Genomic DNA, 24,751 nt, shown 5'->3' on the forward strand with positions numbered 1-24,751 from the left:
AACCTGTTCTTGAGCAGAACAGCCTTGAGAGAACGTGTAATACAATAGCACAGGTACCGGTTTTGAAGGATATACTGAGAGAACATGTGGATGACTCAAGGTCACATCAGCAGTTGTAAGTGGAGGAGTGGAGAATCAAACCCACTTCTCCCAGTTAAGAGCATTTAACCACTACATTCTCCCAGATAAGCACATTTAACCACTACGTTTTTTAAAAATAATAAGTAATAAATAAGTGTCACCTTTAGTAGAGCTTGGCTGAACCTCCGTGTGACGTTAAGGTACATTTCGTGAGTCCTCGGATCTCTCTGTTGCGTGTCTTGGTCCTCGCACTCCACAATCACGTACCTGTAAGGAAACACGCAAGCTCAATACACCAAAGACCAGTGGCAGATCCGGACTGGAGAGCCACCACAGACTAGCCAGAAACCTTATTATTTTATTAATTTACTACATCCATACCCCACCTTTCTGGCCCTCATAAGATCCAGCGAGGTGGGTAACTAATTAAAAAAACATGCGTAACTCTCATTGGTCATAGCTAAAAGAAAAGCTATTTTGATTTTTGCTGCCAAATTGATTTTTGCTGCAGCCTGAAGGGCGCTTGGGGCAATTAATAGACTGATCAAAGCCACCAAGTAATGCACCGTCTTTCAGTTTGCAAAAACATATTTCAAGAGTTGTGTACAACACAAAATAAGTGATACAATACTAATAAAGGTCGGCGGAGCTAGGACCTTCTAAAGTAACAGAAACCCCAAAGGGGCCAAAATCCCCCGTCCCAAAACGAATAGATATAAGTCCAAACTTGGAAATAGTCGAAATGAAAGTCTCAAGGTGGGCACTCCTGGGGAATGTAGTTTCAATGTAGCCACATTCTTAAAGACGTTTCTCTAGATTTTGATGGCGTCTCTATGCTTTCTTCAGTTTAACGGCTCAATTATTTAGGAACCCCATTCTACATTCTCTAATCCCAGCATTAAGCTTCTCGTTTCAGTGTGGACATCGGGCTCTTCATGTAATATATTTTTGTAAACTGAAAGATGGTGTATTACTTGGTGGCTTTGATTAGTAAATTAATGACAGCAGCTAAATGGAAACAGTCCTGTGTTCCCAACTGAGTTCAATGGCACTCAAAGCTTTGGCGTATTTATATTATGGATAAACTTGAGGACATGACTAAGACAGATATAGATTCTGAGAACTCTGCCTTCTTCATTATTTGGCACCTGATTCTAGAATATCTTATTTCTCAGAAGGAAATTCCAGAAACTGTAACTTCTTTACAGTTATGGTAATAGTGAGAGCAAAAATGTTGGCAATCCCTGAATAATACTGCTTTTATCTCAATGCTGACAATATTTTTGTAAATAATATCTCATGTTATCGTATACTTAAGTTGTCACCAGGAAATATTAGTATATGAATAGATATTTATTTGACTCTATGATATGCAAACCACAACATGATGGTTTATATTACGGAATTATACTCCAATTAGTATTTGTTTGTCTATATGGTATAATAAATAAGCCCTGTGGCACAGAGTGGTAAAGCTGCAGTACCGCAGTCGGAGCCCTCTGCTCACAACCTGAGTTCGATCCCAGCAGAAGCTGGTTCAGGTAGCCGGCTCGAGGTTGACTCAGCCTTCCATCCTTCCGAGGTCGGTCAAATGAGTCCCCAGCTTGATGGGGGGGAAAGCGTAGATGACTGGGGAAGGCAATGGCACACCACCCCGTCAAAAGTCTGCCGTGAAAACGTTGTGAAAGCAACGTCACCCCAGAGTCGGAAACGACTGGTGCTTGCACAGGGGGACTACCTTTACCTTTTTATGGTATAATAAAATCTTAATAAAATATATTTAGGGGGAGAAAACATGCATAACAAAAATCACACCTTCATAATAGGGTTGCTAGCTTGGGGTTGGGAAATTTCTGGAAATGTGGAGGGCGGAGCCTAGAAAGGGAGGGTTTTAAGGGACCTCAGCAGGGGATAAGTTCGTAGAGCCCACCCTCCAAAGGAGCCGCTTTCGTAGGAGAACTGTTCTCCGTCATCTGGAGATCAGCTATAATTCTGGGGGAATCTCCAGAACCCCCTTTGAGGATAGCCACCCCACTCTTTCAGAACCAGTTTGGTATAGTGGTGAAGTGTGCGGACTCTTATCTGGGAGAACTGGGTTTGATTGCCCACTCCTCCACTTGCACCTACTGGAATGGCCTTGAGTCAGCCATAGCTCTAGCACAGCTGTCCTTGAAAGGGCAGCTGCCGTGAGAGCTTCTCAGCCTCACTCACCTCACAGGGTGTCTGTTGTGGGGGAAGAAGATAAAGGAGATTGTGAGCTGCTCTGAGACGCTGAGATTCGGAGCGGAGGGCAGGATATAAATCCAATATCATCATCTTCTTCTTCCAAACCATTTAAAACCGACAATCACAGCCCCAAATTGGCGGAATGCTGTGTCTGAAGAGACTCATGCCCTCAAGTCCTTGTCCAGATTCTGCAGTGCTAGTAAGACGAAATTATTCTTCCAGGCATTCCACTAATGCAATCCTATGGGCCTACTATTATCTTTTCTGACTGCCATGTCAGAGTTCCAGCGTACTGAATTGTTTAACAGAATATTAGCAGGGCTTTTTTTTTTTTTGTAGAAGGAACTCCTTTGCATATTAGGCCCCACTCCCCTGATGTAGCCAATCCTCCTGGAGCTTACAGTGGGCCCTGTGAGAAGAGCCCTGTAAGGAATTCTAGCAGGACCTCCTTTGCATATTAGGCCACACACCCCTGATGCAGCCAGTCCTCCTGGAGCTGATAGCAGGCCCTGTATGAAGAGCCCTGTAAGGAGAGCCAGTTTGGTGTAGTGGTTAAGTGTCTGGACTCTTATCTGGGAGAACCGGGTTTGATTCCCCACTCCTCCACTTGCACCTGCTGGAATGGCCTTGGGTCAGCCATAACTCTGGCAGAGGTTGTCCTTGAAAGGGCAGCTGCTGTGAGAGCCCTCTCCAGCCCCACCCACCTCACAGGGTGTTTGTTGTGAGGGAGGAAGGTAAAGGAGATTGTGAGCCGCTCTGAGACTCTTCGGAGTGGAGGGCGGGATATAAATCCAATATCTTCTTCATCTTCTTGATGTAGCCAATCCTCCTGGAGCTTACAGCAGGCCCTGTGAGAAGAGCCCTGTAAGGAATTCTAGCAGGACCTCCTTTGCCTATTAGGCCACACACCCCTGATGTAGCCAATCCTCCTGGAGCTTACAGTAGGCCCTGTGAGAAGAGCCCTGTAAGGAATTCTAGCAGGACCTCCTTTGCATATTAGGCCACACACCCCTGATGTAGCCAATCCTCCTGGAGCTGACAGCGGGCCCTGTGAGAAGAGCCCTGTAAGGAATTCTAGAAGGACCTCCTTTGCATATTAGGCCACACACCCCTGATGTAGCCAATCCTCCTGGAGCTTACAGCAGGCCCTGTGAGAAGAGCCCTGTAAGGAATTCTAGCAGGACCTCCTTTGCATATTAGGCCACACCCTCCTGATGTAGCCAATCCTCCTGGAGCTTACAGCAGGCCCTGTACGAAGAGCCCTGTAAGGAATTCTAGCAGGACCTCCTTTGCATATTAGGCCACACCCTCCTGATGTAGCCAATCCTCCTGGAGCTTACAGCAGGCCCTGTACGAAGAGCCCTGTAAGGAATTCTAGCAGGACCTCCTTTGCATATTAGGCCACACCCTCCTGATGTAGCCAATCCTCCTGGAGCTTACAGCAGGCCCTGTACGAAGAGCCCTGTAAGGAATTCTAGCAGGACCTCCTTTGCATATTAGGCCACACCCTCCTGATGTAGCCAATCCTCCTGGAGCTTGCAGTTCCTGCTACAAAAAAAAAAAAAGCCATATGGGGGGGGGTGTCTCCATCCTTTTTGAGCTTGAGGGAACCCTTTGGAATTCTGATAATGGCCTGTTGGGTGTAACTACAAAATGGTTGCCAGCTCACACATTTTTGTCTTTGCTGAGGAAAAATGGCCCCAAAGCAAACTCATTTATGCAGCAGCTCCCAACTTTAATGCCAGTGGCTCACAAAGTAGAATTTTTGCTCACAAGACTCCACACTTAGAGGGAGTATTGTCCAAGGGTTCCTTTGGCCAAGAGATCTTCAAATTCCGTTTCTGCAGCAGACGAGCGAACTGCTCGTCTCCCGCCTGCTGTGTTATAAATGGAATAGCATGTTTTCAAGGATTACTGTTCTTTCCTTTCCCCCAACCTTTGGTTATTTCAGACTCCTGCTGAGGCAGGTCAACCAAAACCTGCAACCGATCGTTGGACATGAGGATTTACAGCTACGTCCACTTAAACTGCACACAAGACGTGTCAGGTTTTTGGCAACAAGAAAAGGGAAAGGCTTGTAAGAAAGCAATGTATACATCGGGTTGCCAATCTCCTGGTGGGAGCTGGAAGTCTGCGATTACAACTGAACTCCGTGTGACAGAAATCGGTTCACCTGAAGAAAATGGCCCCTCTGGAAGGCGAACTTTATGGCATTATACCCCACTGAAGTCCTTGTTCTCCCCAAACCCCAGCCCCCAAAATCTCTAGGTATTTCCCAATCCAGAGCTAGCAACCATATATACAGGAGTGGAATTCTAGCAGGAACTCCTTTGCCTATTAGGCCACCCCCCCCCCCCCGATGTAGCCAATCCTCCAAAAGTTTACAAGGCTCTTTTTTGTAAGCTCCAGGAGGATTGGCTACATCAGGAGGGTGTGGTCTAAAATGCAAAGGAGCTCCTGCTAGAATTCCACCCTTGCACGAACATACATTTAAAGCCCTATATGGCCGAGGACCGACCTACCTGAGGGACCGTCTCTCCCCGTACGAGCCCCAGAGAGCACTGAGGTCAGTAGGAAAAAACAGATTGACTATCCCCGGGCCAAAAGAAGTTAAACTTCAGAATACCTGCGCACGGGCCTTTACTACCGCGGCCCCATACCTTTGGAATCAGCTCCCAGAGGAGGTGCGGGCCCTGCGGAACCTTGATCAGTTCCGCAGGGCCTGCAAGACCGCCCTCTTTAAACTGGCGTTTATGAATGGCTGAACTATAAGTGCACAATAAAGGAAACATCAAAATGGTCCAGCTTAGAGATCCGCCATCATCATACCAACTGACAGGCATAGCGTCAAATAACAATGTTACTGTCAGATTTAATTTACTGTCAGATTTAGTTTAATTCTATCAGACTTAGTAATTGTTTTTAATTAATGTATTGATTGGTTTTAAGGTTAACTCAATGCTTTATTACTGTATTGTTATTTTCTGTTGTTGTTAGCCGCCCTGAGCCTGCTCTGGCGGGGGAGGGCGGGATAAAAATAAAATTTTACTCTTACTTACTTACTTACATATATTTAGTAGCAATAACTTGGACAATCTGGTGTCCAAAAGCGACAAAGAAAAGGGCTTGAAGACAGCAGAAGGGTCTGGTTTATGGATCTTTTTTACGGAGATAAGAACCTGCGCCCGGTATTGCAGAATCCAATATACTTCAAGGAACCAAAGGAAAAGCATCACTGGATTTTGCTCCTCTTGCGCAGAAAGCTGAAGTTTTTACGATACTTACAATTTATATACTGCTCAAGTCAGCATGGCTTATGCAGCCACCGTTTTTTCCCCCCTAGCGACAAGCCTTTCTCACAATACAAGAACTCGTGGGCATTCGATGAAATTGCTGAGCAGACAGGTTAAAACGGATAAAAGGAAGTACTTCTTCACCCAAAGGGTGATTAACATGTGGAATTCACTGCCACAGGAGGTGGTGGCGGCCACAAGCATAGCCACCTTCAAGAGGGGTTTAGATAAAAATATGGAGCACAGGTCCATCAGTGGCTATTAGCCACAGTGTATGTGTGTATATAAATTTTTTTGGCACTGTGTGACACAGAGTGTTGGACTTGATGGGCCGTTGGCCTGATCCAACATGGCTTCTCTTATGTTCTTAAGCCTGCGAGGTAGGCTAGGAGAAGACAGAACGTCTGGCCCGGGGGCGGCCAATATGTGGCTCCGGAATCACTTGCTGCTCTTTCACACACATTGTGTGGCTCTTGAAGCCCCCCATCAGCCAACTTGGAGAAGGCACTGGTTTCTTTAAATCACTTCTCCAAGTCAAGCCAGCCAGGAGAATACGTTTAAAATTAAAGGTTGCTTTCTTTCCACCTCTCTCTCCCTCCCTCTTTCCCACATCTGATGTTTGTGACTTGCAGCTCTCAAACATCTGACATTTTTTGCAGCTCTTACATTAAGCCGTTGGGTCACCCCTCGCCTAGCCCAAAACCAGCCAGAGAATTTCACGGCAGTATATGTTACAAATTCAATCTTCCCAGGACTTGCCCAATATCCTAACCACAACTAGCTCTTTGGAGTTTACAAAGCTTTAAAAGAGCTACATAGAGACAAGGTCTATTTAACCACTATTTGTTTGGCAAAGTGAAACTTCCAAATTCAGGGGCAGTGTATCCCCGAATACCATCATTGGGTGCTGCAACGACGAGTACTTTAAGCTTATTCACAGCCTAAGCCGGCATTTAAAGTGGTAAAAAAGGTAAAGGTAGTCCCCTGCGCAAGCACCAGTTGTTTCTGACTTTGGGGTGACGTTGCTTTCACAACCTTTTCAAGGCAGACTTTTTACAGGGTGGTTTCCGCCGTCATCTACGCTTTCCCTCCAGCAAGCTGGGTGCTTATTTTACCGACCTCAGAAGGATGGAAGGCTGAGGCAACCACAAGCCAGCTACCAAAACCCACCTTCCGCCAGGATTGAACTCAGGTTGTAACGTAGGGTGGCCAGACCGTCCCGGTCTCCCGGGACTTTCCCGGTTCTGGCCACCAATTCCCGCCTCCCGGGCTGCCTATACCGGGACCATTAAAGGTCCCGGTTTAGCCAGCCCCGGAGGCGGTGGGCCGCGGGCGCCGGCGGGGAAGGCGGCGAGTGAGGGACGCTCCCTTCCTCACTCGCCGCCTTCCCCGCGCGCGGGGCCCGGCGGCGGTGGCGGAGGCCTCTCCGCGGCCTCCGCTGGTCGCTGGAGGCCCTCCAGAGACTCTGCAGGGCCTCCAGCTACCAGCGCCGAACAGCGGAGGCCTCTCCGCGGCCTCCGCTGGTCCCTGGAGGCTCTCCAGAGACTCTGGAGGGCCTCCAGCGACCAGCGCCGAACAGCGGAGGCCTCTCCGCGGCCCCAGGGGGCCGGCGCACCGGCACGCTGAAGCAACCTGTCGGTCACTTCCGGGTTCCTGTCCTGCATCTCGACCTGTGTTATTAGTGACAGGCTGCTTCGGCGTGCCGCTGCGCCGGCCCCCTGGGTCCCACAATGATGGGACCGATGCCACAGGGACGGGCTCGAAACACTCTATAACCCCTCAAAAGAACAGCAGTCTAGCTCGCTTCCCCCGAGCCCTGCCTCCATAAGCCTCAAGGGGGCTCATTTTGCGGCATCTCCTGGCGGGAGGGTGGCACCCGCACGGGACACATATCAAATGAAAGAGGGGGTGCAGGGCTATCAGAAACAGCCGGCGGAGGGAGTCGCGAGACCACCCCACTGGGGGATCCACACCCCGAAAGTGATGAAGGTGGCACAGATAGAGCCAACAGAGCAAACAGGACAAAATAAATAGGCTGCATTATGCAGCACAGTTGAGAAAGTGCCTTATCCCATGTACTGATGAAGTATATACAGGATTTGAGAACAAAATTGTTTCCGGCGGTGATATTTGGGGGATTTTTGGGGACGTCACAGGAAGTGCTGTGAAGTCACTTCCTGTTTCCGGCAGTGGCATTTGGGGGAAATGATGTCATTTGGGGGAAGTGATGTCACAAGAAGTGATGTCACTTCCCATTTCCGGCAGGTGACGTGGGGGAAATGATGTCACAGGAAGTGGCGTCACTTCCTGTTTCCGGCGGTGGCATGACATCACCGGAAGTGACGTCACCGGAAGTGATGTCACTTCCTGTTTCCGGCGGTGGCATGACATCGCCGGAAGTGACGTCGCCGGAAGTGATGTCACTTCCTGTTTCCGGCGGCGCGCGCACGCACCCCTACCTTCCCCCCCCCCAAGGTGTCCCTGGCTGGCCTTCAGACATTATGGTCACCCTAGTTGTACGCAGAGCTTAGGACTACAGTACTGCAGCTTTATCACTCTGTGCTAAGGTTGCCAAGTCCAATTAAAGAAAAAATCTGGGGAATATGGGGGCGGAGCCAGGAGACTTTGGGGGTGGAGCCAGGAGACATTGGGGGTGGAGCCAAGAACAAGGATGTGACAAAGCATAATTGAACTCCAAGGGAGTTCTGGCCATCACATTTAAAGGGACAGCAAACCTTTTAAAATGCCTTTCTTCCATAGGAAATAATGAAGGATAGGGGCACCATCTTTTGGGGCTCATAGAATTGGACCCTCTGGTCCAATCGTTTTGAAACTTCGGGGGTATTTTGGGGAGAGGCACTAGATGCTATATTAAAAATTTGGTGCCTCTACCTCAAAAAATAGACCCCCCCAGAGCCCCCAATACCCACGGATGAATTCCCTATTATTCTCTATGGGAATCGTTCTCCATAGGGAATAATAGAGTGCCCAGTAGACATTTCCCTCCCCCCCCACGCTTTCTAAAGGGGGGGGAGGGCCTCCAAACCAGGGAATCCCCTGCCCCCTCCCTCTCTCACATACAAATACTTACCAGATCTTCTTCCGGAGAACTCTTGCTGTGAAAACGAAAGCAAAAGAAAGGGAGGGGCCGTTCTCCCAAGCCCTTCCTGCTTCCTGCCCAGCTTTAAAGGGGCTTACATTTTACAAACGGCTCAGGAGCTCTATAATGAAGCCTACAGGTATGTTCTCCTCCCCCCTCCACCCCCCACCCCCCGCTTTCCGATTTTTGAAGAGCGGGAGATGAGGCTGCGAACCCTGTGGTGCAGAGTGGTAAAGTTACAGTGCTGCAGTCTGAGCTATCTGCTCGCGACCTGAGTTCGATCCTGGCAGAAACTGGGTTCAGGTAGCCAGCTCAAGGTTGACTCAGCCTTCCATCCTTCCGAGGTCGGTAAAATGAGGATTCAGCTTGTTGGGGGGAAAGCGTAGATGACTGGGGAAGGCAATGGCAAACCACCCCATAAAAAAAAAAGTCTGCCGTAAAAGCATGATGCGATGTCACCACAGAGTCGGAAACGACTGGTGCTTCGACCTTTATTTAAAGTGGTAAAAGCATACAAACTTAAAACTGAATCACCATAGAATCATAGATAAAAAAAGCATAAAATACTGTTGAAAAAAATACAAATATAACAAAACAGTTACAGCAAGCACATTAGCTAAAGGTGTTTAGTCATTTCCTGTCTGAGCTATAGAGCTTTTCTTATTCTTGAGATAAGCCAGCCAAATTTTGCTAATTTGTATGTAACCTCAGGCAACGAAGAGTATGTTTACCTCACCGTCTGCTTGTGGCTTTTCTAGGTGGTCACTGTGGGAGATGGTAGAAGAAGATGAAAATATTGGATTTATATCCCGCCCTCCACTCCAAAGAGTCTCAGAATGGCTCACAATCTTCTTTACCTTCCTGCCCCACAACAGACACCCTGTGAGGTGGGTGGGGCTGGAGAGGGCTCTCACAGCAGCCGCCCTTTCAAGGACAACCTCTGCCAGAGCTATGGCTGACCCAAGGCCATTCCAGCAGCTGCAAGCGGAGGAGTGGGGAATCAAACCCGGTGCTCCCAGATAAGAGTCGGCACACGTAACCACTACACCAAACTGGCTCTCTACTATGGTAAAACACAGAACTAGATGGATCTCTGCTCTGCTATCAGGAATTAGAAGATATTGGGAACCTTTTTTCATGCTTGGCTTAAAGCTTCAGTTTAAATACTTGCGGCACTTGATATGTGATGAAAATAGGTGTTTATTTTCTTGCAATTTTAAAGTATTGTTGTAATGAGGGTCATAGACACAGAACTGTGTAAGCGAAACCTTACAGTGTCTGTTCATTATCTTGATGCAGTTTATAATACCTTGAATCCCTGTCTATTCTCTGTAGTATGATACGCAGAATGTAATATCTTTCAGAATTTGGTGTAGTGGTGAAGTGTGCAGACTCTTATCTGGGAGAACCGGGTTTGATTCCCCACTCCTCCACATCCACCTGCTGGAATGGCCTTGGGTCAGCCATAGCTCTGGCAGAGGTTGTCTTTGAAAGGGCAGCTGCTGTGAGAGCCCTCTCCAGCCCCACCCACCTCACAGAGTGTCTGTTATGGGGGAGGAAGGGAAAGGAGATTGTAGGCCGCTCTGAGCCTCTGTCCTTGAAAGGGCAGCTGCTGTGAGAGCCCTCTCAGTCCCACCCACCTCACAGGGTGTCTGTTGTGGGGGGAGAAGATACAGGAGATTGTAAGCCACTCTGAGACTCTGATTCAGAGAGAAGGGCGGGGTATAAATCTGCAGTCGTCTTCTTTCTTATTTTTTTCCATAATCTCTTTCCCTTTTCCCTTCACTTCCCCTTTTCCTTTCATTTTACTATAAACTTAATGTTTTAAAAAAATTAAGAAACAGAAGAATTTCCTTCCAACAAGTCACTGATGACTCAACTCTTTCCACTCCCTCCTTCTTCCAAAGCCAGTTTGGTGTAGTGGTTAAGTGTGCAGTGGTTAAGTGGTTAAGTGTGGGGTTTGATTCCCCACTCCTCCACTTGCACCTGCTGGAATGGCCTTGGGTCAGACATAGCTATCGCAGGAGTTGTCCTCGAAAGGGAAGCCTCCGGGAGAGCTCTCTCAGCCCCACCCACCTCATAGGGTGTCTGTTGTGGGAGATGGAGATAAAGGAGATTGTAAGCCGCTCTGAGTCTCTGATTCAGAGAGAAGGGCGGGGTATAAATCTGCAATTCTTCTTCTTCCACTTTGCACTTGGGACATGAGCCTCTACATCTCTCAATGGAGCAGAAGCCAGGATGCCAGGCTCCAGGTGAGACCTGGGGATCCCCAAGAATTACAGCTCATCTGCAGACTACAGAGATTGGTTCCCCTGGAGGAAATAGATGCTTTGGAGGGTGGACTCTGTGGCCTTGTGTCCCACTGAGGTTCCCGTCCTCTCTAGGCTCCACCCCCAAATCTCCAGGAGTTTCCCAACCTGGAGATAAGCCTCAATTCTTCATTTCTCATCCCTTCTCATCTCGTTCTTGCTAGTCCGTACAACTGGATATTCGCTGAGCCTGAATTGGACTTACCAATATAAGTAGTTTGCCAGCGTGGAATTCTTGCAAGCTCGGGAGATCAGAAATGTGCAAAGGTCTTGCTAAGAGTGAATTTAAAATAAATAAATAAAGAGTTATTTGTTGTGGAAGAAGAGACACCTTTGACTATTGGAGCAAATGAACAGAAGGGACCAAGTATGTGTCAACATGATCCCCACCCTCAAAAAACTGTAGCCATCTTGAACAACTGATGTCCAAGTGTTGGTTGTCTCTGCCAGAGCCCATCCCCCACAAGTGGGGCAAAGCACCCTAATTACCCTTAGGCGAGAGCCAGTTTGGTGTAGAGGTTAAGTGCGTGGACTCTTATCTGAGAGAACCGGGTTTGATTCCCCACTCCTCCACTTGCAGCTGCTGGAATGGCTTTGGGTCAGCCATAGCTATTGTAAGAGTTGTCCTTGAAAGGGCAGCTTCTGTCAGAGCTCTCTCAGCCCCACCTACCTCACAGGGTGTCTGTTGTGGGGGAGGAAGGTAAAGGAGATAAGCTGCTCTGAGACTCAGATTCAGAGTGAAGGGCAGGGTATAAATCCAATTATCATCATCATCTTCTTCTAAAGGGATTATGAGAGAGCTGACTTGGGCTCACAGGTGTTTGTGATTTGGGACTTCCCACAGATAACATCCTTATCTCTTTCAAGGCCAGGTGCAAGAATGAGGTAATTGATTAATCGTGAGAACCTGGGCTCGGCTGTTTAACCAGACATCTGTTTGTGTGTGTGTGTGTGTGTGTATATGTATACACACACATACATATATATCCAGGAGTGGAATTCTAGCAGTAACTTCTTTGCATATTAGTCCACATCAGGGCTTTGCATATTAGGCCATACACCGCTGATGTAACCAAGGAAGGAAGGAAGGAGGGAGGGAGGGAGGGAGGGAGGGAGGGAGGGAGGGAGGGAGGGAGGGAGGAAGGAAGGAAGGAAGGAAGGAAGGAAGGAAGGAAGGAAGGAAGGAAGGAAGGAAGGAAGGAAGGAAGGAAGGAAGGAAGGAAGGAAGGAAGGAAGGAAGGAAGGAAGGAAGGAAATAACTTTAAAAGCATTCTCCAAGTCGCCACCTGGTTTGACTTGGAAAAGTGATTTAAAGAGACAGATGCCTTCTCCAAGTTGGCTGAAGGGACAGTGGGAGTTTCAAGAGCCACACCATACATGTGAAAAACCCACATGTAGTTCCCAAGCCGCAGTTTGGCCACCCCTTCCCTAAGCAGTTTCACTCAACCAAGGCACTATTTTTCAGGGCTTTACTTACTTCCAGGTTGTCACTTTCTGCTGGCTCCTTGGTTTTTGCTGAGGAAGGCGGAGAAGACACAAGGGGAAGCGGACTGGTGATAATCTGAGAACTGGAGAACATAACAAAGTTTTCCAAATGTGATTTCTAGGGTAAGGGACCAAGAGATTGAGGGGCGACACGATAGAGGTTTACAAAATTATACATGGGTGTAGTGGAAATGATATGAGGAGAGAAGTAGTGAGCTGTACAGCCCTTCTGCATGTGGATGGCAGTCCCAGGGCAGCAGGGGGTTAAATCCTACACAGCATTGTAAATGGAGAACACCTGGGATGGGAGAGCTGTGTAGATAAGAAGCAGGCAACTCTAGAGAAGGGGTAGTGGTAGCTTCAGTGGTAGCTTCAAGGGCAGCTTTAGAAGACAGTGGCTTTGGACAGTAGAGGGAGAACGTCTTCAAGCACAGAAGACAGCTCAGGAGTGAAGAGGCCTCAGCAAGGGAGGGCAAACTTCTAAGCTGTGTGCAAGCTGTAGAGAAACCCTGCAGTCCAGCCAAGTGTCCTGGACAGACTGCTTTCTTTCTCCTTAAAAAGCTCACTGGATGGGTGAGGGATATTTTCCCGGTTATCATTGTTAAAGTTGCATTCCTTTGGCCACAATCTATTGCTTATAGGAATCTCTAGAACCATGGGTAATGCAATGGGATAGAGAGAGAAGTCCTTTTTCCCCTTTCTCACAAGAACTCAGGGGCACTCAATGAAATTCATGAGCAGCAAGCTTAGAAGAGATAAATGAAAATTCCTTCTTCACCCAAAGAATAATTAACATGTGGAATTCACTGCTTCAAGAGGGGATTACGAGTTATGATTTTAATTGTTTTATTGTATGATCTTAATGTATTATGTTGGAAGCCGCCCTGAGCCATTCGCAGGAGGGGCAGGGTATGAATCAACAGGAATAAACAAACAAACATCTGGAGCAGAGGTCCATCAGTAGCTATTAGCCACAAGGTATTTTAGGAGCCTCGTGGCGCAGAGTGGTAAAGCTATAGTATCGCAAGCCAAGCTCTGCTCATACCCTGAGTTCAATCCTGGTGGAAGCTGGGTTCAGGTAGCTGGCTCAAGGTTGACTCAGCCTTCCATCCTTCTGAGGTCAGTAAAATATGTGCCCAGCTTGCTGGGGGGGGGGGGGAACGTGAAGATGACTGGGGAAGGCAATGCCAAACCCATAAAAAGTCTACTGTTAAAGCATCATGATGTGACATCACCCCAGAGTCGGAAACGACTGGTGCTTGCACAATAAAACAACAGAACGACTGGTGCTTGCACCTTTACCTTTATAGATGGAACACTCTGTCTGGGGCAGAGATGTTTGCTCTGTATTCTCAGTGCTCGGGGGGAAACAGAGGGAGAACTTCTGGAGCACTGGCCCCACTTATTGACCTCCTGATGGTACCTGAGCTTTGGCCACTTTGTAACACAGAGAGTTGGACTGGATGAGCCATTGGCCTGATCCAACATAACTCCTCTTACATTCTTATGCGATTCATAGATCAGAATTAGTTCCAGAGAGTAGCCGTGTTTGTCTTTTTAGAGCTTATCTACCTGTCTATTTCTGATGCTGTTGTGCCAGACGTTGCCATGCTCTCTGACATGGGACCCTGGCTGTCCTTCTTCGTGGGTTCCAACCCGTTCTTGATGTCATCAAAGTTTTCATATTTCAGCGCCTGGACGAGCTGTAGCAGATACATCAGAAGGTCCTTGGAAGAAGCAAAAATGAGAAGGACAGTGGGTTAACTCTCCGGAAGTCCTAGGAAAGCAGGAAGTCAAACCAGTTTATCAAGAGGACAGTAGTTATGAGATGTGGGGCAGGAACTGGAAAGGAAGCACAAGCAGTGATGACAAGGGACTTTCCCAGAGATGGTGGGAAAAGGACTATGTAATGGGGCTCTACACTGTCCTCAGACCTCAATGGGACACTATTTCCAGGGGTGGAATTCTAGCAGGAGCTCCATTGCATATTAGGCCATACACCCCTGATGTAGCCAATTCTCCAAGAGCTTACAAGGCCCTTTTTTGTAAGCTATTGGAGGTTTGGCTACATCAGGGGTGTGTGGCCTAATATGCAAAGGAGCTCCTGCTAGAATTCCACCCCTGCCTGTTTCATCATGATGCCTGTTTCCACCCCTGCCTGTTTCATCATGAAAAACAATGGAAAAGCTTCCTTGTGAGCAAACTTGGATCTTACATACTGTTTCCTTGGGGTTTCTGCAAACTCTGGAGCTCCTGGCCAGAGATCCATACAACCCCACCCCAATGATCTATCAAGATGTGCACTTGAAACCCAGCAGGAATTCAGAGGTCGAAAAAGCTCTGAAGGCAAACCAAGAACATAAGAACATAAGAGAAGCCATGTTGGATCAGGCCAATGGCCCATCCAGTCCAACACTCTGTGTCACATAAGAACATAAGAGAAGCCCTGTTGGATCAGGCCAATGGCCCATCCAGTCCAACACTCTGTGTCACATAAGAACATAAGAGAAGCCCTGCTGGATCAGGCCAATGGCCCATCCAGTCCAACACTCTGTGTCACATAAGAACATAAGAGAAGCCCTGTTGGATCAGGCCAATGGCCCATCCAGTCCAACACTCTGTGTCACACAGTGGCCAAAAAAAACTGGTGCCATCAGGAGGTCCATAAGTGGAGCCAGAACACTAGAAGCCATCCCACTGTTTCCCCCCAAGCCCGAAGAATACAAAGCATCACTGCCCCAGACAGAGAGTTCCATGTATACCTTGTGACAAATAGCCACTGATGGACCTCTGCTCCATATGTTTATCCAATCCCCCCTTGAAGCCGGCTATGCTTGTAGCCACCACCACCTCCTGTGGCAGTGAATTCCATGTGTTAATCAACCTTTGGGCGAAAAAGTACTTCCTTTTATCCGTTCTAACCTGACTGCTCAGCAATTTCATTGAATGCCCACGAGTTCTTGTACTGTGAGAAAGGGAGAAAAGTACTTCTTTCTCTACCTTCTCTGTCCCATGCATAATCTTGTAAACCTCTATCACGTCACCCCTCAGTCGACGTTTCTCCAAGCTAAAGAGCCCCAAGCGTTATAACCTTTCTTCATAGGGAAAGGGTTCCAATCGTTGAATCATTCTTGCTGCCCTTTTCCGCACTTTTTCCAATGCTATAATATTTTTTTTTGAGTTGTGGTGACCAGAATCGTACACAGCCATTTCCACACCTCGTCGTCAGCCTGCTGCAATCTGGCGACGGCGTAACGGCGCACTGTCGGGTTGGTAAACTGAGAAGACAGGAGCTCCAAACCGTCTTCCACGTCCATCGGCTTCCACTTGCCCAGAAGTTCCAGGGCTTGCTTGGCTTCTTGCGGGAGGTGCCAGTTGACACATTTCAAAAATTTCGTCAAAGCCTAAAACAAAACATAAAAACATTTTTTTTTCCTACTCCTAATTTAGTTCTGAATAGGTACCTTCAAAACAGGGCACCGCAGGAGATTCCGTAGCAGGGGCGAAAATAACTCAAGCTTCTTATCTGCACATCCAATTGCTCTTCTTTAGTTCAGGGAGGGGCTAAAAGGACCAGGCAGGAGGTGATGGGAAAGACCTCAGTGGCTCATCACTAGAGCATCTGCTTGGCATGCAGAAGGTCCCAGGTTCAATCCCCAGCATCTCCAGTTAAAAGGACCAGGCAGGAGGTGATGGGAAAGACCTCAGTGGCTCAGTAGTAGAGCCTCTGCTTGGAATGCAGAAGGTCCCAGGTTCAATCCCTGGCGTCTCCAGTTAAAACGATTTGGCAAAAGGTGACGGGAAAGATCTCAATGGCTCCTTGGTAGAACATCTGCTTGGAATGCAGAAGGTCCAAAATCCAATCCTGATATCTCCACTTAAAAGGGTCAGCTACAATACTCCCTGTAAGCTATGGAGTCTTATGAGCAAAAATTCCACTTTGAGAGCTTCTGGCTCTTAAAGTGGAATCTCTAAGTGGTGAGCGGCTGCATAAATTAGTTTGCTCTGGGGTCATTTTTCTTGAGCTAAGGCAACAATGTGTGAGCTGGAGGCTAAAGAACTGTGAGCTAGGTCACATTAACTCCGCTTACAGCAGGGGTTTCAAACATGCAGGCCCCCCGGAGGGCTCCTATCAGGCCCCCGAGCAACTGGCTGTCATCTGCTTCTTTCTCCCTCTCTCTTGTTTCCTTCTGCATCACAGCTTGCTTTGCCAGGCTTGCTCAATCGCACAGGTGCTATGGAATAAAGCCTCTATTTTCTATGTTGGCTGAGGTTTCTCCTTTAGAGAGGAAGAGGGGAGGGAGAGCTTGCTTTGCCTGGCTCTCTCAATCGCACGTCAGAACTACTGAGACGAGCCTCTCTTCTATTGGCTGAGGCTCCTCAGAGCAAGAATTGTCAGTTCTCAGAGACTGTTAAATAAACAACATATTGCAAGAGTGCTAATGTTTCAAGCATGTTCTATTGTATGTTTAATAGAATTAATTGTGTTTGTCTGCATCGTTTATAAAGTTTACTTCACTACCTGGCATTACATTCTATGACACCCATGGCCCGGCCCAACAAAATCTCAATTATGTCAGATCCGTCCCTCCTAACAAATGAGTTTGAAACTCCTGGCTTAGAGGGAATACTGGTCAGCTAGTAGGTGATGGGGAAGACCTCTGCCTGAGACCCTGGAGAGCGGCTGCCAGTCTGAGTAGACAAGACTGACCTTGACGGGCCAGAAATCTGCTTCATTCTAAGGCAACTTTGTGTGAATTGGCCCTGCTCCAGATTTCAGGGTGGAAAGGATACAACCCCACAGTCTTTGGGCAGCAATGTCAGCCTCCACTTAAAAACCGTAGCCAAGATATATAAGAATTACAGTTTCGGTGTACAGACAGTGCAACAATCAAAATATTCACCGAAATAAACAATATTTCAAACGATGCACATATTATTTTAGTGTAAGTTATATAACAACCCTTTCGCACAGTAAGCAATGCAAGGAGTAGAGCTTTAAAAAGCCCGTGACCCAACGTGAATTAAGAAAATTAGGAGCTGTGGCCTTTAAGTGCATTTCCTGAAGGCAAACTATATTGAGTGTCCGCTTTTCAAGATAGTTGGCAATCCGTTTGCGTTTAATAGGGTTTTTAAAACCTCTGCAGTTCCAAGAGGCGAATTTGAGATTCCATGACATACTATTTGTGTTAGTACCTTAAGTACTTAGAAATACTCTGGGTACTCCCTTAGAGCGAAACTGAGAACACCTTTTTAGGGGAACTATGTTATTCAACTTTGCATTCAGAACAACTGAAACATCCCAAGCATCCCCCCTATCGGCATACAAAAACCAGGCTCTTAATATTATGATACATCACATAACCACAAATATAACATATTTAGTAACAATACTAACTTGTTAATAATTGGCCTCATCTTTATCCTCTTTTGTGGCTTCTAAATATCGTTATACTATAGCATAACATAACAACTACAAATATATAGAAATATTTAGAAAGAGGCAAAAACCACATTATCTATTATAACACTTTTAAGTCATCTTTAAAAAAAAAACAAAACACAGTATTTGATTTCCCTCCAGTTGATTAAATTACAGACCCTATTTCATTCCTTGAAATTAATAAATTAATATGTGACATTGATTAATTCATTCCAATTTGTACAAATCTATTTTAAAAGGTTATACAGAAAACATTAATTTAAAACCTAACTAGTATAGTGATTAGATTGGCTGTATGTATGTTGTTGTTATTTTTATGTTTTTATGGTAAAAATTTTAATGAAATTTAAATTGGAAAAAAATAAAAAGCCCGTGACAAATAGCTTCCGTCGTCCTGTGGTACACGGAAATGTACTGTCCCTTTAAACTGAAACTTTAAACTGAAAGGTTTCTAGGCAATTCCATGCTTGTAACTCAGAGGAAAGTTCTGATATTCTGCTTGGGGGGTCACTGAAGAGTCCAAAGCAGTAGAAAAGGACAGTAATTTCACAGGAGAAAATAATTCACAGAATTGCCTAAAAACTCTTCAGTTTAAAAAGACCGTACATTTCAGGAGGATTTATTTATTTATTTATTTGAGATTTATATCCCGCCCTTCCCACGAATGGCTCAGGGCGGCTTACAACAATTAATCAAACATAAAATTTAAACAATTTCAAGTATAAAGCAATTAAATATTTAAACAGTTAAAACCTTAAAAACAGAATATTTCAATTTCCTGTAAACAGATGGCTGGCCAGTTACATCGAGTTGTCTTCCTATCTAGGTATAGGCTAGCCGGAAGAGGGTCGTCTTACAGGCCCTGCGGAACTGCGCCAAGTCCCGCAGGGCCCTCACCTCTTCCGGCAGCTGATTCCACCATACGGGGGCCATAACGGAGAAAGCCCTTTCTCTGGTGGCTTTCAAACGGGCTTCTTTTGGCCCGGGGATAGTGAGGAGATTTTGTGTTCCTGACCTCAGTGCTCTCTGGGGAACATGTGGGGAGAGACGGTCCTTCAGGTAAGCAGGTCCCAGGCCATATAGGGCTTTAAAGGTAATAACCAGCACCTTGTACCGGACTCGGTATATCACTGGAAGCCAGTGCAGAGTCCGGAGACCCAGCCAGATGTGTCCCCACTTTGGGAGACCCAATAGCAGCCGGGCCACGGCATTCTGCACCAGCTGCAGTTTCCAGGTCCGAGACAAGGGCAGCCCCATGTAGAGGGCATTGCAGTAGTCCAACCTCGAGGTGACCGTAGCATGAATCACTGTTGCTAGGTCGTCGCGCTCCAGAAAGGGGGCCAGCTGCCTTGCCCGCCTAAGATGAAAAAATGCGGACTTGGCAGCGGCTGCTATCTGAGCCTCCATCTTTAAGGAAGGCTCCAATAGCACCCCCAAGCTCTTGACCCTGTCCGCCACCATCAGCGGCGCACCGTCAAAAGCCGGCAGGGGGATCCCCCTCCCTGGGCCGCGGCGACCCAAGCAAAGGACCTCTGTCTTCGTAGGATTTAACTTCAGCCCGCTCAGTCTGAGCCACTCAGCCACGGCCCGTAATGCCTGGTCAAGATTTTCCGGGGCGCAGACAGGCTGGCCGTCCATCAGTAGATAGAGCTGGGTGTCATCAGCATACTGATGACACCCCAGCCCATACCTTCGGGCAATCTGGGCAAAAGGCCGCATGTAGATGTTAAATAACATCGGGGAGAGAACTGCCCCTTGGGGCACACCACAATCGAGTGTGCGCCTCCGGGATAGCTCCCCCCCAATTGCGACCCTTTGTCCCCGACCTTCCAGGAAAGAGGAAAGCCACTGTAAGGCCAACCCCTGAATCCCCGCGTCAGCGAGGCGGCACGTTAGCAGCCGATGGTCGACCGTGTCGAACGCAGCCGACAGGTCTAACAACATCAGCACCGCCGAGCCACCCCGGTCCAGATGCCGTTGAAGGTCATCCACTAGGGCAACCAACACTGTCTCCGTCCCGTGTCCCGGGCGGAAGCCGGACTGAAATGGGTCAAGGACGGAAGTGTCATCCAGGAAAGTCTGTAGCTGCATCGCCACTGCCCTCTCAATAAGTTTACCCAGAAAGGGCAAATTTGAAACCGGCCGAAACCGGCTTATGGAGGAAGCTCAACTCTGAGGTACGGGGCTATACCTTTTTCTCAGCAAGACATAACACTTTTTCAAGAATTGATATGATATGGTGTACAAAAGACTTAGGACTTATAACTAAAAAATTAAGAGATTCTTCCTAAAGTAAGAGCGGACCACAACCCATTAATGTGGTCAACAAAGTCGATTAAAAAAAACAGAAGGTGGAGATTAAATGAAGATCTACTACAAAACAAAGAAACAGTGACATCTCTAGAAAAAGAAACTAAAGCTTTTTTTCACATAAATGAAACTGAGGACATGGACTTTTTAACGGTATGGGAAGCATATAAAGCAGTGATGAGAAGTATTTTAATTACACTGAATAATAAAGATAAAAAAACAAAAGAAAAACAAATGTTAAGACATTCAATATGAAATAAAGAAAAAGGAAATGGAATTAAGGAAAAGACCCGAGAAGAAAAAAATTATTAGGGAGATTACAATGCTACAGACACAATTGGGACATCTGTTAAACAAAGAAGTAGAGTGGAACTTGAAAAGACTGCAACAGAAATCTTTCAAAGGAGCAAATAAACCTGCTAAATATTTGGCTTGGCAATTGAAAAAAGAAAAGAAAAGAGAAGTTAAAATTATAAGCAAAATAAAGGTTGGCGGAAAAGAAATTGTAGATCAAGAAGGAATAAAAAGGGAATTTTTTAAATATTACGTCAAATTGTTTAAAAAATCGAAAATAAGTAAAGAGAAGTTGGAGGTATATTTGCAAAGAATTTGTGACTCCACTGACAGAAAACATGGAAAAAGTTTGAAATGATCCAATAGGAAAAAATGGAAATTGAAGCAGTAATAAATGTAATGAAAATGGGAAAAGCACCTGGTCCAGATGGATTTACAGCAAAATTTTATAAAATCCTCAGAGAAGGGTTAACACCCAAATGGCATAAATTGATGAATAAGAAGGGAGGGGAAAGTACCAAATACGTGGAAAGAAGCGGTAATTTCTTTGATTCCAAAGGAAGATAGAGACATCACTGATGTAAAAAACTACAGACCAATTTCATTGTTAAATGTGGATTATAAAATATATACGAGAATACGAGCGAATGATGATGTTATGTTCATAAATGAAAACCCATTAAAAGTAACGCCACTGCTCTTGAGTAAAATACAAGAATATGGAGAATTGGCTGGATTTTATATAAATAAAGAGAAATCAAAAATTTTGTGTAAAAATATGAGAATTGAAAAACAGAAAGAATTACAGAGCTTAACGGAGTGTACAGTTATGTCTAAAGTAAAATATCTAGGTGTGGAAATTGCCATGAAAAATATTGACTGGTATAAAAATAATGATGAAAAGTTATGGCACAAAGTGGAAGAAGATACATTAAAATGGAATAGACTCAATTTGTCGTTATTGGGAAGAACAACCGCAATAAAAATGAATATTATACTGAGAATAATGTACTTGTTTCAAACTATTCCGATTATGAAGGACAATAAACAATTTAGTAAATGGCAAAGGAAGATTTCGGAATTTGTGTGGGCTGGGAAGAAACCAAGAATTAAATTGAAAGTGTTAACAGATGCTAAAGAAAGAGATGGATTTCAATTACCAGATTTAAAACTATATCATGAGGCGGTATGCTTGGTGTGGATAAAAGAATGGATGATGATGTTAAATAAAAAACTTTTAGCATTAGAAGGACATGGAAACAAATTTGGGTGGCACGCATATATGTATTATGGTAAAAGTACAATGGACGGCTTCTTCTCACACCATTATATAAGGAGAAATCTGTTAAATATGTGGCTAAAATATAAAAAATATGGAGATGAGAGAAAGCCATTGTGGATAGTGCCAATGGAAGTAATAAAAATATATGCTGTAGGTGAAGGAAAGTGGCTATCATACGGTCAAATGTTGAAAATCCAAGGTGGTAAAAAATTAAAGATGGAAGAATTAAGTAACAAATATGATTGGTTTCAAATTCAACAAATTAAGAACTTGGAAAGTGACATTAAAAGTGAAGGAATAAGAAAAGAGCAAATCGAATTGGAAAAAGTTCTGCTTGGAGACAATGAAAAGTTGATTTCAAAACTATATAAACTTTTACTGAAATGGTCTACTGAAGATGAAGTAGTAAAATCTCAAATGATAAAATGGGCAATTAATGTTAATAAAGAAATACAGATGGAAACATGGGAATATTTGTGGAAGAACTCTATGAACATTTCGACATGTTATAGTATCAAGGAAAACTGTTATAAAATGATGTACAGGTGGCATATGACTCCTAAAAAGCTAGCAAAAATGAAAGAGACCGTACATTTAGGTATACAGCAGGACGACAGAAGCTATTTGTCACGGACTTTTTAAAGTTGTACTCATTGCATTGCTTACTGTATAAAAGGGTTATTATGTGAATTACGCTAATATGTTTATCATTTGAAATACTGTTTATTTTGCTGAATATTTTGATTAAATTTGTTAAATTAAAAACCTCCTGCTCAGAATCTTCATGGTAGGAGGCAGGGAACACCCATGTGGGTTTCACAGATATTATGCTTTCAGCTCCTAATTTATGAGGCACTTCTTAACTACAAAAGCACAACAGAGGGAGGAGGGGCAATATACTTTTTTAAAAGAAGAATCTGATACTTACCTTTTCTTGATTAGTGAGATAATATCGGAACTTCCAGACGAGGTCTTGCTCTTCATACGTCAGCTGCTTCGTTGGAGGATAGCTCAGTATGATCTAGAGGAGAAGGAGAAGGAGAACAACAACAACAAATTTTATTTGTATCCCACCCTCCCCGCCGGAGCAGGCTCAGGGCGGCTAACAACATACCGGTAGTTCATACATAGTTCATACATTAATTATACAAAGGAGAAGGAGAAGGAGAAGAAGAAGAAATTGGATTTATATTGCATCCTATACTCTGAATCTCAGAGTGGTCACAATCTCCTCTACCTCCACCCCCCCATAACAGACACCCTGTGACGTAGGTGGGGCTGAGAGAGCTTTCCCAGAAGCTACCCTTTCAAGGACAACTCCTGTGAAAGCTATGGCTGACCCAAGGCCATTCCAGCAGCTGCAAGTGGAGGAGCAGGGAATCAAACCTGGTTCTCCCAGATAAGAGTCCGCACAGTTAACCACTACACCAAACGGAAGAAAGACTTATGCATTTCTCCACTTCCATTTTCAGTACTCCCTTTCGCCATAACCTGTACGAGGCTACCAACTGATCCCAATTTTTTTTTTAAATTGATTAAATGCAAAATGGATTCTGTGTTTTGAAAAACTCTGCTTTCGCTGCTAGAAACTGGTCTCTGCCTTCTGCCTCCAAAAAAGAAGGTCTCACATCCCCGCTGAAAAATACTTGCAGAGTGGAAAGGGGGGTTATTTAAAATGACAAGGGACCGCGGCTCAGTAGAAAGGTCATGGCTCAGCGGTAGAGCATCTGCCTGGTGTGCTGAAGGTCCCAGGTTCAATCCCCGGCATTTCCAGTACAAAGGAGCAGGCAAGAGGTGATGGGAAAGACCTCAGTCTGAGTCCCTGGAAAGCCACTGCTAGTCTGAGCAGACAGTATGGACTTTGATGGACCAATGGCCTGATTCAATATAAATAAACACAAGGCACCGTGGTCTCTAAATGACACAGAACAACAAAATAGACTGCGCAGATCCCAAGAATTAAATAACATGTAGGTGTGTTATATCAACGATAAGATTATATTGCGATAGTCACAGTTCATGAATGATGAAGTGCAATTCCAGTACGGCATAAAGTTCTACAGATTACAGCCCCAAGGCTATAATAAGTTTTATACATTTCATTCATTCATTCATCATTCATCATTTTATTTGTATCCCAGCCCCCCCCCCCCCCCGCCGAAGCAGGCTCAGGGCAGCTAACAACATTAAATTGATACATTAGGTACAATAATATTCGAAGCAATAACTAATTTAACAAATTAATTAAAAGTCTAAAATGAATAAAATTAGTAAAATTAATAAAATTGACATCCTGGTGCTATTAAACCGATGGTAAGTTTTTTATTTTCCTTAGCAGTCCCTCTCTTTAATTGCTGTCTTTAACACAAATTGCTCCCATCCAGCCCTCCTTGTTCCCCAGATTGGAGCTCCAGATATTGAAGGGAAAACACTTCCCTATCCAACTTGCTTCTGTCTCTAGCCATTCCCAGTGTTCAAGCAGATCTTCCATGCATGTATTTCCAGAAGGAAACATGTGGACCAGTGACAAAGCTGTGAAAAGACAGATCCTTGCAGACATGTGCAACATCTCAGTTTCACATTCTTCCAAAACCCACAAGGTTTGATGCACTATTTGTTGTGAATTTATGGGAACAGGTTTGAATTGTTGTCACAACTGCAATGAATATCCTTTTGAAATTGGGCGGCTTTGAGTGCAACAACCAACAAGACGTGGTAATCTTTAAAGTGCCGCCAGGTTCCTGTTTATACTATATAAAGATCTGGCGTTCGGGAAATCTTAACAGCATACAGAGCTCCCAGGTGGGCACTTTGCATGTTCTTCCACAGGTATCAATGGGACTTCTCTTGAACAAAGGACAAGCTTCCACAGTGGAGAAATGGATCCCTCAACCCAACTTGCTATGCGAATATCAGCAGTTTTGTCTC

The 24,751-nt window shown here is 45.4% G+C and overlaps 1 protein-coding gene across 1 annotated transcript in view; it reads right to left on the minus strand.

Moving 5' to 3' along the window:
- LOC132570176 (phosphatidylinositol 3-kinase catalytic subunit type 3-like) overlaps window positions 1-24,751 on the minus strand; it is a 181,059-nt gene that overhangs the window by 66,825 nt on the left and 89,483 nt on the right. Inside the window, exons 9-14 of the mRNA XM_060236610.1 lie at window positions 22,752-22,844; window positions 15,713-15,898; window positions 14,067-14,221; window positions 12,487-12,577; window positions 11,215-11,282; window positions 243-348 (exon numbers count right to left, since the gene is read on the minus strand). Coding sequence (XP_060092593.1) covers window positions 243-348; window positions 11,215-11,282; window positions 12,487-12,577; window positions 14,067-14,221; window positions 15,713-15,898; window positions 22,752-22,844 — 699 coding nt within the window. The remainder of the gene's footprint in view (window positions 1-242; window positions 349-11,214; window positions 11,283-12,486; window positions 12,578-14,066; window positions 14,222-15,712; window positions 15,899-22,751; window positions 22,845-24,751) is intronic.

Source organism: Heteronotia binoei, chromosome 4 (assembly GCF_032191835.1).
Source record: "Heteronotia binoei isolate CCM8104 ecotype False Entrance Well chromosome 4, APGP_CSIRO_Hbin_v1, whole genome shotgun sequence".
NCBI classification, from domain to species: Eukaryota; Metazoa; Chordata; class Lepidosauria; order Squamata; family Gekkonidae; genus Heteronotia; species Heteronotia binoei.